Here is a 12,404-nt window from a genome sequence, read left to right on the forward strand (position 1 = left end):
ATATAAAATAAATAAATATAAAATATATAATTGCAAACCTCTGTAAAATTCTTCTAATTAAAGATATATGTAATTATTGCAACAAATCAAAATAATTTGATGATTAATTTAAAAAAATTAATTTAAGAAAATTAAGTATTTATTTGATACAAATATTTTTTTCGGAGATCAAATATTTATTATGAAATATAGCTTGTGTCCGTTCTTTAAGACTCATATATTTTTTAATTCGAAGAATTCATCATTGAAAAGGGGATAGCCGAGCTCTTGGGGGAGGAATACCCTGTATAAACTCATATATCTCGCCCTTCCATCGCATAATCCCAGAATGGTTTTCAACCCGGCGGAATCGTAAACCTCCGTCGTAATAACAATTTTGATTCCGCCCCGGCCGTATTGTCGCTTAAAAAAAAAAAAGAAAAAAGAAAAAAGAAAAAAGAAAAATTCAAATATTCCAATATCTCGAATTTAATCAACACCGGTTTATAAAATTGCAAAAAAATTTACAAACGCTAATTTAATTCAGTCGAGACTCGATTCAATAACATATCTTTTATGTATACTATGAGTGAATCATAGATAAAAGCTCAAAATATCGATACGGTTAGTTTGCAACTGGGAAAAAATAGAAGGGAAGACTCTAAATAACAACAATCTCGTTTCTATTTTCATTTTTACGATTCTATGACACATTGCTTCGTGAAATATGATTGCTGAATACTCCGTATATTTCGTTCTTCTTTTATGTATTTCTTATTGCGAAATAAAAGAAATGGAGAGCATCGGATAAGAATGAAAGAGGACTTTCATTTTACGATTGTAATCTCTTGACTAGAAAAGAGAAGCTGCTCTTCGAGAAACGGTGATCTCCACGCCGTAATTCATTGAAGAAATGAGAAGTTATTGCCGTACTTTTCTTAAATTGTAATTTTTACGGACAATTTAGCGATTAAGGAGCGCAAATAAAGTGTTACTTTGAAGCGCATCCGACATAGAACATAGGTCAATGAAACGTTGATGGCTCACTATTATTCACCGATATGGACATGCATTAAACCCGTTTTAATAATTATATTGCGTTTAATCGTGTGGTTTCACGACCGCCATCTGTCTCTCGCTCTCTCTGTTCTCTTTTTTTTATATTATAATAAAATAAAAAGATGATTTTTATATATCTACTATTAAAATCTTTATATATACATAATATAAAAATTAAACTAAAAAATTATATATGGAAATCTTTCCGTAATATCAAGTTTTTGAACGAGCTTCCTGCCATATTTGAATGCTGTTCGGGAATGAATATTATAAATGAACGGGCATAAAATTTGTATTAAATGCACCTAGATGAACGCAGACACAATTAACATGACACGTCCATCAAACGAATGCTTCAATAAATTGCAGAGATAACTTTGTTACGTTTCCAAGTGATCAAGCGGGATTCATTGCCTACACTTGACATAACATGCCGCGCAATGAAATGCCGTGCACGCACAAACATTACTATTATATGAGATATGTTATAACGAAGACCTAGTAATGCGCGAAGTAGAATGGGCATGCTTGATGAGTGTTATTACGATCTACGAAGCCGGCCATAATTATTGATGGCTCCAGTGTAATCATACCGTAACACGCGCGTTTGATTACAGCATCAGGTTTACCTAGTATAAGTATAGGTGAACAGACTGAATTATTCGTTGTTTATCGATGCCCATAATAATCGAAATTTAGTTTCCATTATAGGTAGTAGAGAGGTGTGTTATATATATCGTATAATTAAACGATATAAAACCTTGATGTAGTAGAATTGAATGTTTTTTATATTTTGCTGAAAAGTCTAAGCAAGCTGCAGATGCAATTAATATTATATTTTTTTATTAATACGTATGTGTGTCATGATTTTAATTTAACGAAAGAACCATTCAAAGATGACAATGGTAGGTATTGTCCTTTTACCTCTCCTGCAGACGACACAAATGGATGTAATACACGCGCACACAAGCGTGTACCGTCGCGTGAAAACACAATGGAGGAGTCCACCAATGCTCCGTGCTATTGAGAGTGATTCGTAAACACGGGTATAGTAGACTGTGTACAATGGTGGACTTCAACAATCTCGCTGAGTTACGTGGTCATGGTAGAGGAAAGGGAGAAGGCATAATCGAATCTCTCTATATTGCAAAAGGAGACGGGTAAATCCCGAGTAACTTGCTTCAATCAAAATTCACTGCGGTTCGTACAAAGCATTTCCTTGCAATGCGAGTGTCATTGTTAATATGAATTTCACTTCTTTTATGCATAAGCTGTCTATTATTGACGCACGCGATATAACACATTGAATGAAAAATATTATGTTCCATCAAAAATTATAAGATATGGTATGTGTGAGAAAAGATATTTGTATTTACGTAATATATAATATTTCGTAACGCGTTTGTGTTTTTAAAATCGCGAATCAATTTCGACTTTCGCTTCAAGTATCCGCGACATTAATAATCAATGCCGGGAATATATAGAATGTATAGTGTTCTTACCTTACGCAATTAGACGGGATTCATAACTGCTATATGGTGCGCGAACGAATGAGAATTGGCTACAGGTGGTCCTGGGTAAATCAATATGTGTGCATGTGTTGAGTGAATATACGTGAATATACTCTCGAAGTTCGTCCCCGAGACGGACGAGCTTACGATTTCGGCGATGACAGGCGACAATAGCGCGATATGGCGAAAATACTTGTGCTTCGCATCATTGTTTGTAGGAATAAACTTCATGTTTTTTTTATTGAGATGCGCGCAAAATATAGATATGTTTCGAAACGCCTTTTGCGATAGCATTTATAGCAGTCTTGGGATACTCTCAAGGATAAATTGGGAAACTATGTAAGATGGATTTCTAGATGGAAGAGAGTACTCACCCAGACAGGAAACTCGGGACGGGACAGCAAATAAGATAAAGGTGTGATTTCAAACGATGTGCGGAAATTGAACTGAAATAAGGAGAAGAACGAGCTTTAGAAAAGGAAAAAGAAAAAAGAACGAAAAATCTCTCTTCATTAGAAAAACAATTAAATTACAAAAAATTTTTAGTAACATCTGTGCATACCATATAGAAAAATGAAAATATATAATCTGCATATAACATATAATCTAATAATACTATATTGATAGATATCGAAGAGAATGAGAATTAAATTTATATATATATACATATTTCTTAAAGGTACAAATACTGTTGTACTTGTTTCGTTAACATAATAAATGGTAGGAAAGATTAACACAAATAATAATAAATCGAATGAACGATTAATTATTTATTAATCGTCAATCTGTGTGATTACCTATTTCGTATTATTCCTCATCGTCACTGTACTCCTCATCTCCTATGAGTTCTTGTGGGAAGCCAATAGCACACAAGTCTTGCAGTGATAGATGGTGGACATAAGGCGCCAGGTTAAACAATTTATAATTGCCGATGCAATCCACTATCCAACCGTCAGAAATCGGTGCTGCTTTGGCAGTCCGATACCAATGTTCTATCACAAAAATTAAAACGCAAATATATTTTATTTATTTATTATTTTCGTATTATTTTCGAAATAGACATGAAAGGCATATATATAAATAAATAAATAAATAAATAAATATATATATATATATATATATATATATATATATATATATATACAATAATAGCAGACGATAATAAGACTGCTTTCTTTTGCATGTGCATCTGTCTTTATTTTTATTTTGTTTACTTAATTCGCTATCTCTTCTTCTCTCTTTCTTTTTCTCTTTCTCTTTTTTTTTTTCAAGAGAGAATCTGACAAATGTGAGCGTTTTTATATGCGCGTTGCACGTTATAATCGGACGGTAAAGACAAGTCATGAATCTTATCGCGTATTACCGTTAAACCAGGTATAATCAATTTAATTGTCTGTATAATGGGAAATGTCCTATATATTTATTTATTTATATCAACACAGACATATCGTGTATATATATTATTGAACTTTCTAAATTATCTTCAAGAATTCATTACCGTATATACACACGTCGTATTTATCTACAACAATTACTTACCGATTTCCTTATCAACATGAACACTGTCTTGGATCACAATGCCTTTCATGCCTTCCTTTTCAGCCAAAGCTTCGAGGGAATCTACTACTGTGGCTCCAGTGGCGAGTAACAAGTTCTGAAAACCAAAGGTATTTTTAAACCATGGGTTTGGCCAGAGTCCAACTTCAAATGATACGGTGGCGACTGAACGCGCAGGAATCGTAAATAAAAATCTTTCCGGTCCAGCGACACGTACAACGAATTGGTTTTAATTACTGAAGAAGTCTTATCACGTTTTTGACAGAGATTAATAAGGTTCATGACAAGAAAAATAATTTTCCAAGAAAAGTCTAATAAGAGATGAAAGATTTGCGACATGACTTACGTTTTTCATTGCGGAAATTAGATAAAGCCAAAGACTGACCTGATACTGATTCAGCGAAACATTCAAGTACGGTCCGACGCACCAAAATGTAAAATCTTCGAAAAGATCCTTCTTGCGTAGCCTCGATCTTTGAGGACCGTCATCGATAATACCGTCGGTGAACGTCGTGGCTTCGTAAGGGGTTTCGTCCAGCAGTTTTTCTTGTTCGATACAATCCTCAATCCATCTGTAGCTGACTATCCATTTTCGATGAGCGATGCCCTGAAGAAATTTCAACGTGCTTTTCGCTGCATTCTTCTCGCCTGTGGTGTTCACGATAACGTGCGTTACGCTGGACTCGAACTGATTCACATAATCTAGATTATGTTTCGTCGCGAACTTTTTCACAGTTGCTAATTGAGTCGCCATCAAGCCGCTACATATGAAACACAGTTGTGGCTTATCAGATTGCTGGCGGATGTTCTTCAGTTTATTCGTCGTGGAACTTTGTGGTGTACTTTGATAAAGCGGATATATTTCCAACAGTTTCACAGGCGTACTCGCGCCACTCTTCAAAGCAGTTTTTTTCTTCGATATGCTCGGTATCTGCTCGGCGGGTGATATGTGTGGTTTCGAAATCGGCGATAAATATGATATATTTTTTCTCAACTCGAGTGGTTTGATGTTATTTCCACTGCTGTAACATTATAACAATGTACTTTGCTAAATTAACAAGTTAAAAATCAATCATTCAGAACTGCCCTTTCCGATTTTCTAAAGAGAATATATATCGTTAGATATGTGTATTTTATTTAATTATATATATTTTAGTATGTTATCTGCAAAAGTCTCCCTTATATTGAATATTGATTGATTATTGTTTAAATCATATATACATGCATATGTAACACATTCTTTATATATAATTAATAGTTTTTCAATCTTCGTATATTACTACATATTTTATATCTCTTTTTATTTCTATCTTCTATTTTTAATTGCATATGTATCACATTTTCATTGATATTTTGCAATATTATATTCTAAGCTACAAAATAAAAGAAGAGCAGTTCTGATCATATCAGTGTGAATCGTGCAATAATATATATTTATATACAGACATATTGCAATTAGCAAAAAGCGTAGACATGAGCACAAAGAGCGTACGATATGAGAAGAACTTAAAATACTTACTTCTTCATCTTCCTCTCGGGAGTTTTCTCGACAACATCGTCTTCGTCAGCAGAGAGTATCTACGTTTAAAAATGCTCTTGTTATATTAACCGAATAGCTTTGATGCCGCAATTACAAATATGTATCCATAATTCTATTATAAATAAACAACGAAAACAAACCAAATACTAAATATTGAAAAAGATCAAAAATAGTGCGCTTTGTAGTGCAAGCTCGTAAAAGGGGAGATAAAAAAAATATATGTGTAAAACAGTTAATATTTCATAACACACACGTTTTCTCTACTATTTCTATGTAATGTACTATGTGCATAACTGAGATACAAAACATGTACATATAAACATACGTAAAATACTAGATCATAAAAAGAATTATGAAATTATTGTGATACAAAAAGAAAAGGAAAATTAAGTGTTTAAAAATGATGTATATTAGTATTAATAGTGCATTAGTAATATTACGGATAATGATTAATCGTACACGAATTATAATTATTTCGACAAAATAAAGTTTCCTGAAAATATAGGGAAATTTATTCGCGGCGTGTCTTATCAAATCCGCAGTAATTATTTGTGATTATGATTTTGTAACATGAAGAGAGATATTAGACGAATTGTATACTTGCAAATATGAATTCAATTCGTTATAACTATAAATTTTATAGTTATTTTCCTCTATAAAAAATTTCGATATCTAATAAAAATATATTTCTTGGAATAACAAAAGAGCATAAAAAGAAACGTGCATTAATATGCTATTTAATTAAAAAAATGGATGAACAAGATTGCATAAATATGTGTACACTGACCTCTACCGTAGCCTTCTTATCTTGAGTATCTTTTTTCCGCTTTTCGGGAGTGTGCTGCTCCTCCTGGGTCGAATCCTTCTGCAAAGCAATCTTCGTCGTTTTCCTTTGATTCTGATTAGCCGGGATACCAAGTAGTTCTTCTTCAAATTTTTGCATTTGATCTTGATGCTGCGTAACGTTCATGAGCGAATCGAACAAATTGTCCGTTGTCAAATTTAACTCGTCGCCAGCGACTATTGGTCTTTGCATTGTGCCATCATCGACGTGAGATCGATTCGTCGATTGTATCGAAACATTAATATGTTGCGCGAGAGAGGAAGATTCTTCGAAGAACTTTTCTCTCTCCTGCGACACATTATGCTTTGACGTAATCCTTCTACAAGGATTTTCTTCAATTGTATCGGCATTTGCCGTTACATTTCTCTTTTCTCTTCGATCAACGGTACAGTCATGTTTCTTTTGGCCGTGAGATACAATATTTTCTTTGCCAAAATTTTCTGAAGTAACAGGAGTCGCGGTACTTCTAATGTTTTTGGAAGGGCAGTGTTCGAAAATATCATGGGTAGACAACGCACTTAACGTTGGTGTCTCCTGCGCGGCGCCATATGGTTCATCTGTCATCGCGAGACAGTTCGATATCCTCTGTTTCGCCAACGGGCAAGATTTGAGATTGCGGCTGATCGCTTGGTTAGTACAAGGTATCGTATCCTCGCTGCTTTGTGGCAGCTCGACGTTGGCGATGATCTCGTCAAAATTATCCTGCAGCAAATACTCTTTGCTGTTTTTTTCTCTCTGACTCATCCCATTGTTCCACAGGGTAGAATCCAACGGTCGACACGCATCGGTATTGCTCTGTAATCGATCGATCTGCAGTACTTTATTTATAATATCGTCATTAGAGGCTTCTGCGATTTCTTCCGATATTTTGCTTTCGTTGTACCCTGTTGATTGTTGTAGTATATAATCTACATTTTCCGAATTGAATATACTACTGCTTTCAAACATATCCGATTCTCGCATTGTCAAGCTTTTTTGATTCGCCGGTCGATGACTCATCAATTTTTTTTCAGACGGTAATCTTATTGACAAACATTTTTGCTTAGGCGCGTCCGTAATCGATGCGTTCCGTTGATCAGATTGATCGTCGACCCTGGGTCTTTAAAGAGAAGAACCACGATGTAAATAAGAGAAATATATTATATATATATTGTCTCACACACAATTATATACAAGAATTCTTTTCCGAGATTAAATGTGCAGTACTATTTTTTGCTTTGTCGCATTACATTGTTTTGCAGTAATGGTAGCGCGTAGTAGTAATCACTCGAAGTAGTTTAGTATGCAGTAGAAAAAGATATTAAAAAAAACATTTAATTTCGGAAAAATAATATTCGTTAACTATATGCATACAGATAGAGATGCAGATGAAAGTTATAACATATAAGAATTATAATACGATATTTATGATTATATAGATGAAAACATGCTTAAGACAAAAATACAAATTAAAAAATAAAATTATTAACAGCATGAAAGATTAGAACAGAACATAAATGTTCGATGATATATATTGGCTCATATAAAATTATTATATAATTTCATTTCTAGTACCTTTTGCAATTTCTCGTAACATGCTCCGTTGATTCCGATTCCGTGTCTGAGCTAGATATTGATAGTATCCTCCTGAATTTTCTCGTACATGTATCCTGTTTCTTAGAATTCGAAGAGATTATTTCGATTACGTTTTGATCGTCCGGGGAACTCGAATGGTATTTTTTACTCGTATCTAAACCCGATCCTACGTTTTTGGATGATCTGCTATATCTGCCAAGTTTTATCCTGCGTCGACCACTGTCACTGGCTGAGTCGCTAGAATTGTCGTTTCTATCGTCGTCGAACAGCTCTTTGTCACTAGTATCTCTCATTCTTTTCCTCTTCTTATTGGAGTTTTCGATGGAAGGCTCTTGCGCTTTACTCGTAGACGCTGCGAAGTGCGAATTTTTCATCTTAGAAAAGTTATTTTCTTTGGTATGAACGAGCTTCTCGAGTTCGGATTGCTGCCACGACGAATTCGCGCGTTTAGATTTTCCGTGATCGCTCATTGGGGAGTCTATCGTCAGAAACTTCAGCTGCGAATCTTTGTCCGGTGACAGCAGCTTAATGGAATCCAACGTTTCTGAATGAACACGCGAGCTTTTCTGAATCGCGGAGCTGTTTGCACGAGGCGTCTTATGAAGAGATTGCGCATTTTCCTCGATCGTCGCAGTCTTCTTTCGATTTAAATGATGATCGATATCTTTCTTTGGCATCGAAGTCGCTGAAACTTTAGGGGATTCCGTGGAAAGTTCGATATCTTTCGAAACATCTCGAGTTACGGAACGAATATTCTCTATCGCAGTGATGTCCATCATATCTTGCGGCTCGTTTGATCGATCAGAGGATCTCGCCAAGTTGTATGACATATTCGTAATATATTGCTCCATCCCGAATTTGCTGAGCGATTGCTGCATATTATACACTGGTGTGATTTGCACTTGCGCTGGTATCGATTGTTCGCGTTTAATCGCGCTTGAATAAAAGTATTTCACGTTACGTCGCCTAATCATTGTGCCTATTTGAAGAAATTTTACGAGACATCCTTGATTCTTAATATTTTCCGATTTTTTTGATGTTGTAGGATGACTGACGAGTTTTTCATCTTGACAAATAATTCTAGAAACATTTTCATCCGTTATCCTTTTTAGAAGCGCACCGCCAAGTATCGTATCCCGATTAGTCTGTAGTTGATCTTCACCAATTATCTCCAAATTCAAGTCGCGTCTTATAGCTGTCAGTCGATCAAATAATTTTCCATTTTTCGATACCGGCGAATCGATGTTTTTACGATTATATATGTCTTTTTCGATACTCGACAATTTGTCAATCAATGGAACTTGATTTAATAGTGGCGAGTTAGTTTTCTTGTTATCGCCAATTCCTGGTTTTCTTTTCAAGGATAATCTAGCCTTTGATATTGGAGTTTGCGGGGATTGAGAAAAAGCAACTTCTCCCAATGTCCTTTGAGTACTGTTATTCCTTTCAGGTTCGGGAGTTCGATTAAAATTTTACGAGACATCCTTGATTCTTAATATTTTCCGATTTTTTTGATGTTGTAGGATGACTGACGAGTTTTTCATCTTGACAAATAATTCTAGAAACATTTTCATCCGTTATCCTTTTTAGAAGCGCACCGCCAAGTATCGTATCCCGATTAGTCTGTAGTTGATCTTCACCAATTATCTCCAAATTCAAGTCGCGTCTTATAGCTGTCAGTCGATCAAATAATTTTCCATTTTTCGATACCGGCGAATCGATGTTTTTACGATTATATATGTCTTTTTCGATACTCGACAATTTGTCAATCAATGGAACTTGATTTAATAGTGGCGAGTTAGTTTTCTTGTTATCGCCAATTCCTGGTTTTCTTTTCAAGGATAATCTAGCCTTTGATATTGGAGTTTGCGGGGATTGAGAAAAAGCAACTTCTCCCAATGTCCTTTGAGTACTGTTATTCCTTTCAGGTTCGGGAGTTCGATTTTCGGCTGGCGACGAATTTCCAAAGTTTCTGGCAGGAGTTTGTGCGATGTCGCGCATTATTTCATGTTCGCGTAAAGATTCGTTGAACTTCTCGGGCGTTAATACAGTTAATCTTTTCGGTGACGACAGTAACGAGTTACAATGTTCTGTGGCAATCTCTACATTTTCTTCACGATATCGATTTTGAGAAACTCGAGAATTCTTACTGATGTTTTCGGAGCCGATAATTTCATTCACTTGACTGTTGGTCAGATTTATGATAGATATTTGTTTATTTTCTGCCTCCAGCGTTACATGCAACGTTTTTATCGAAGGATGATTAATTGGTGATAATGCCGAGCTATTGGCTGTGTCCTTTGTAGATTCTTTCCAATTGTGAATATGCGCTTCACTCGATGCTTCTAACGGCATCACTTCTGCATTCGATGAATCCAGATTCTTATCGATCGCGTCTTGTTTCTGACTGTTCTCTTCTTTTCTGCTCATGTTATGATCCGTCGCAATTCTAGCCAGATCGTATTTTTTACTCGGCGATAACGCAATATTTTCAATTATTCGAAGTGAGTCTTTATTCTTCTCAGTACTTACATTCAGCTTCTTCATCTTTCTTTTTTTACCGCGTTTCGTCTCTTTCCCGAATTTGATTATGCGAGTCCAGTCCGCGGAAGAAGATTGCGCGGCAGATGCGCTCGTTGCGCTCGAGTTCGAGTCATTGATCACCACGATCTGATGCGTTTGATCGCTCGCTGTTGTCGATGATGAATTGTTTCGATTATTTGTCTTCTCGACGTTAGATTTTGACGCATCTTCCTTAGAATTTTTTGTGCGTATTCTAGCATGAATAGCTTTATATTTCAATTCTTCCGTTGCAGCGGAATCGGTCTTTATTACTTTGTCGAATTGCTTCGCTTCTGTGTCTTTGCTTATCCGGGACGTATTTGTATCCTCATCGACATAGTCTCTATGATTAATCTGTTTTCTATAGCGACTTGTTCTGTTGCTCTTGTTATACTTATTGTCATGTATTTCGTCTGTTACATTGAATTTATTATCGTTATCGGATATTAAATTGGCGTTGCTTTCTATAGAACTCTCCCCATCGGGGAGATGGTACAACCACGTGCGAACTTTGATATCAGGCCTGCTGAAAATCGCGTTGTCATTCTCATTGGCGGGAAAGAAATGATCAGGTTTTGATATATTACTTTCTTTTGTATCGCGCGGTTTCGAGTGCGACAATACTGAAACAGATATTATCGAAGCGCAGATCAGAAAAGCGTCCCATATTGTTTGCTGATCTTGCTAAATAAATATAATCTTATATTTAACATTATAAAAAAATGGATCAATTTTAGCGCCCAATCATTTTTATTATTCTTAAACAATTATAGCTGGATTGTATTACGATCGATATTCCGCGGTGATCTCTACATTTTTTATCCTTTTTTTCTTTTTTAATAAAGACGTAAAAATATTCTCCGCGAGGAGTTGAATGATGTCGGAAAGATACGTGATACTCAAACTCCAAGGCATTATAAAACATTGAGTTTTTTCTAAATGTACAGTGTGTGCGTGGATCGAGACACCTTAGAGTATCGAGAATTAAATTTTTCAAGCCTCCTCTGCGCACCATAAAGAACATTGTGCTGACCTTGCTTAATTTATTTTTATGGCAGTACATTTATTGTGTTTTCTGTGTTTTTAACTTTCGTTCATAACTAAATAAAACAATAGCAAATTTCTCATGTGTCAATAGCTAGCGCAAAAATTGTGATCATTAACAAAAGCATGCAGCAATGAATCTCAATAACATTCTAGTGAAACGCAAGAGCCATTTCCTAGCTGTATTTATCTTTACGTTCCTTTACATTATACTTTGAGTAAGATTAATTAACAGTAATCTAAATGAAAATATTTATTTATATCGCATTGATTTGGACATGAATTGAAAATTGACCAAAAAAATGTAAATTTCTGCAATATACTCACTGTCTATATTGCAATCAAGTTGGATGGCAGTGACAAGATTTGTAAACTTTGTAATACAGGCTTCTAAGTGATCATCTTTTGAAACATTGCGTCTGTTAAGGTTTTTTTTGCACAGTGGACAAGATGCAGCTTTCTTCCGCAACACTTTCCCTATGCACAACTTACAAAATGAATGGCCGCATCGTGTCTTTGTAGGTTCTGTCATAAACTGTAAACTAAAATAATATGAAATTGTGATATTATTTATAAATTCTGAAATTAATCCAAGTTCTGTTCATGTAAAGAATTATTACTTTGATTATATATATGTATGTATTATATGTATATATGGGTGTGTATATATATGTATGCATACATATGTATATATGAAATATAATTAAATAGATATTTAAACTATATAAAAATA

General features: G+C 35.0%; 2 protein-coding genes across 3 annotated transcripts in view; one reads left to right on the forward strand and one right to left on the reverse strand.

Annotated features, from left to right (window-relative positions):
* LOC115234944 (uncharacterized PE-PGRS family protein PE_PGRS46-like) overlaps window positions 1–12,404 on the forward strand; it is a 50,040-nt gene that overhangs the window by 24,992 nt on the left and 12,644 nt on the right. The gene's annotated exons all lie outside the window — the stretch shown is intronic.
* Window positions 3,123–12,404, reverse strand: part of LOC115234942 (breast cancer type 1 susceptibility protein homolog) — a 10,589-nt gene continuing 1,307 nt past the window's right edge. Inside the window, exons 2-10 of one of the 2 annotated variants that reach the window (XM_029806366.1) lie at window positions 11,999–12,213; window positions 10,003–11,250; window positions 8,236–9,524; window positions 8,045–8,145; window positions 6,434–7,589; window positions 5,626–5,684; window positions 4,492–5,128; window positions 4,089–4,203; window positions 3,123–3,541 (exon numbers count right to left, since the gene is read on the reverse strand). In XM_029806366.1, the coding sequence (XP_029662226.1) occupies window positions 3,357–3,541; window positions 4,089–4,203; window positions 4,492–5,128; window positions 5,626–5,684; window positions 6,434–7,589; window positions 8,045–8,145; window positions 8,236–9,524; window positions 10,003–11,250; window positions 11,999–12,213 (5,005 nt within the window). In that variant the 3' untranslated portion in view covers window positions 3,123–3,356. Of the gene's footprint in view, window positions 3,542–4,088; window positions 4,204–4,491; window positions 5,129–5,625; window positions 5,685–6,433; window positions 7,590–8,044; window positions 9,525–9,986; window positions 11,251–11,998; window positions 12,214–12,404 lie in introns of both variants that reach the window. The other variant, XM_029806365.1, reaches the window with a different exon arrangement.

This window comes from Formica exsecta, unplaced genomic scaffold (genome assembly GCF_003651465.1).
Source record: "Formica exsecta isolate Colony F162 unplaced genomic scaffold, ASM365146v1 scaffold21, whole genome shotgun sequence".
Lineage (NCBI taxonomy): Eukaryota > Metazoa > Arthropoda > Insecta > Hymenoptera > Formicidae > Formica > Formica exsecta.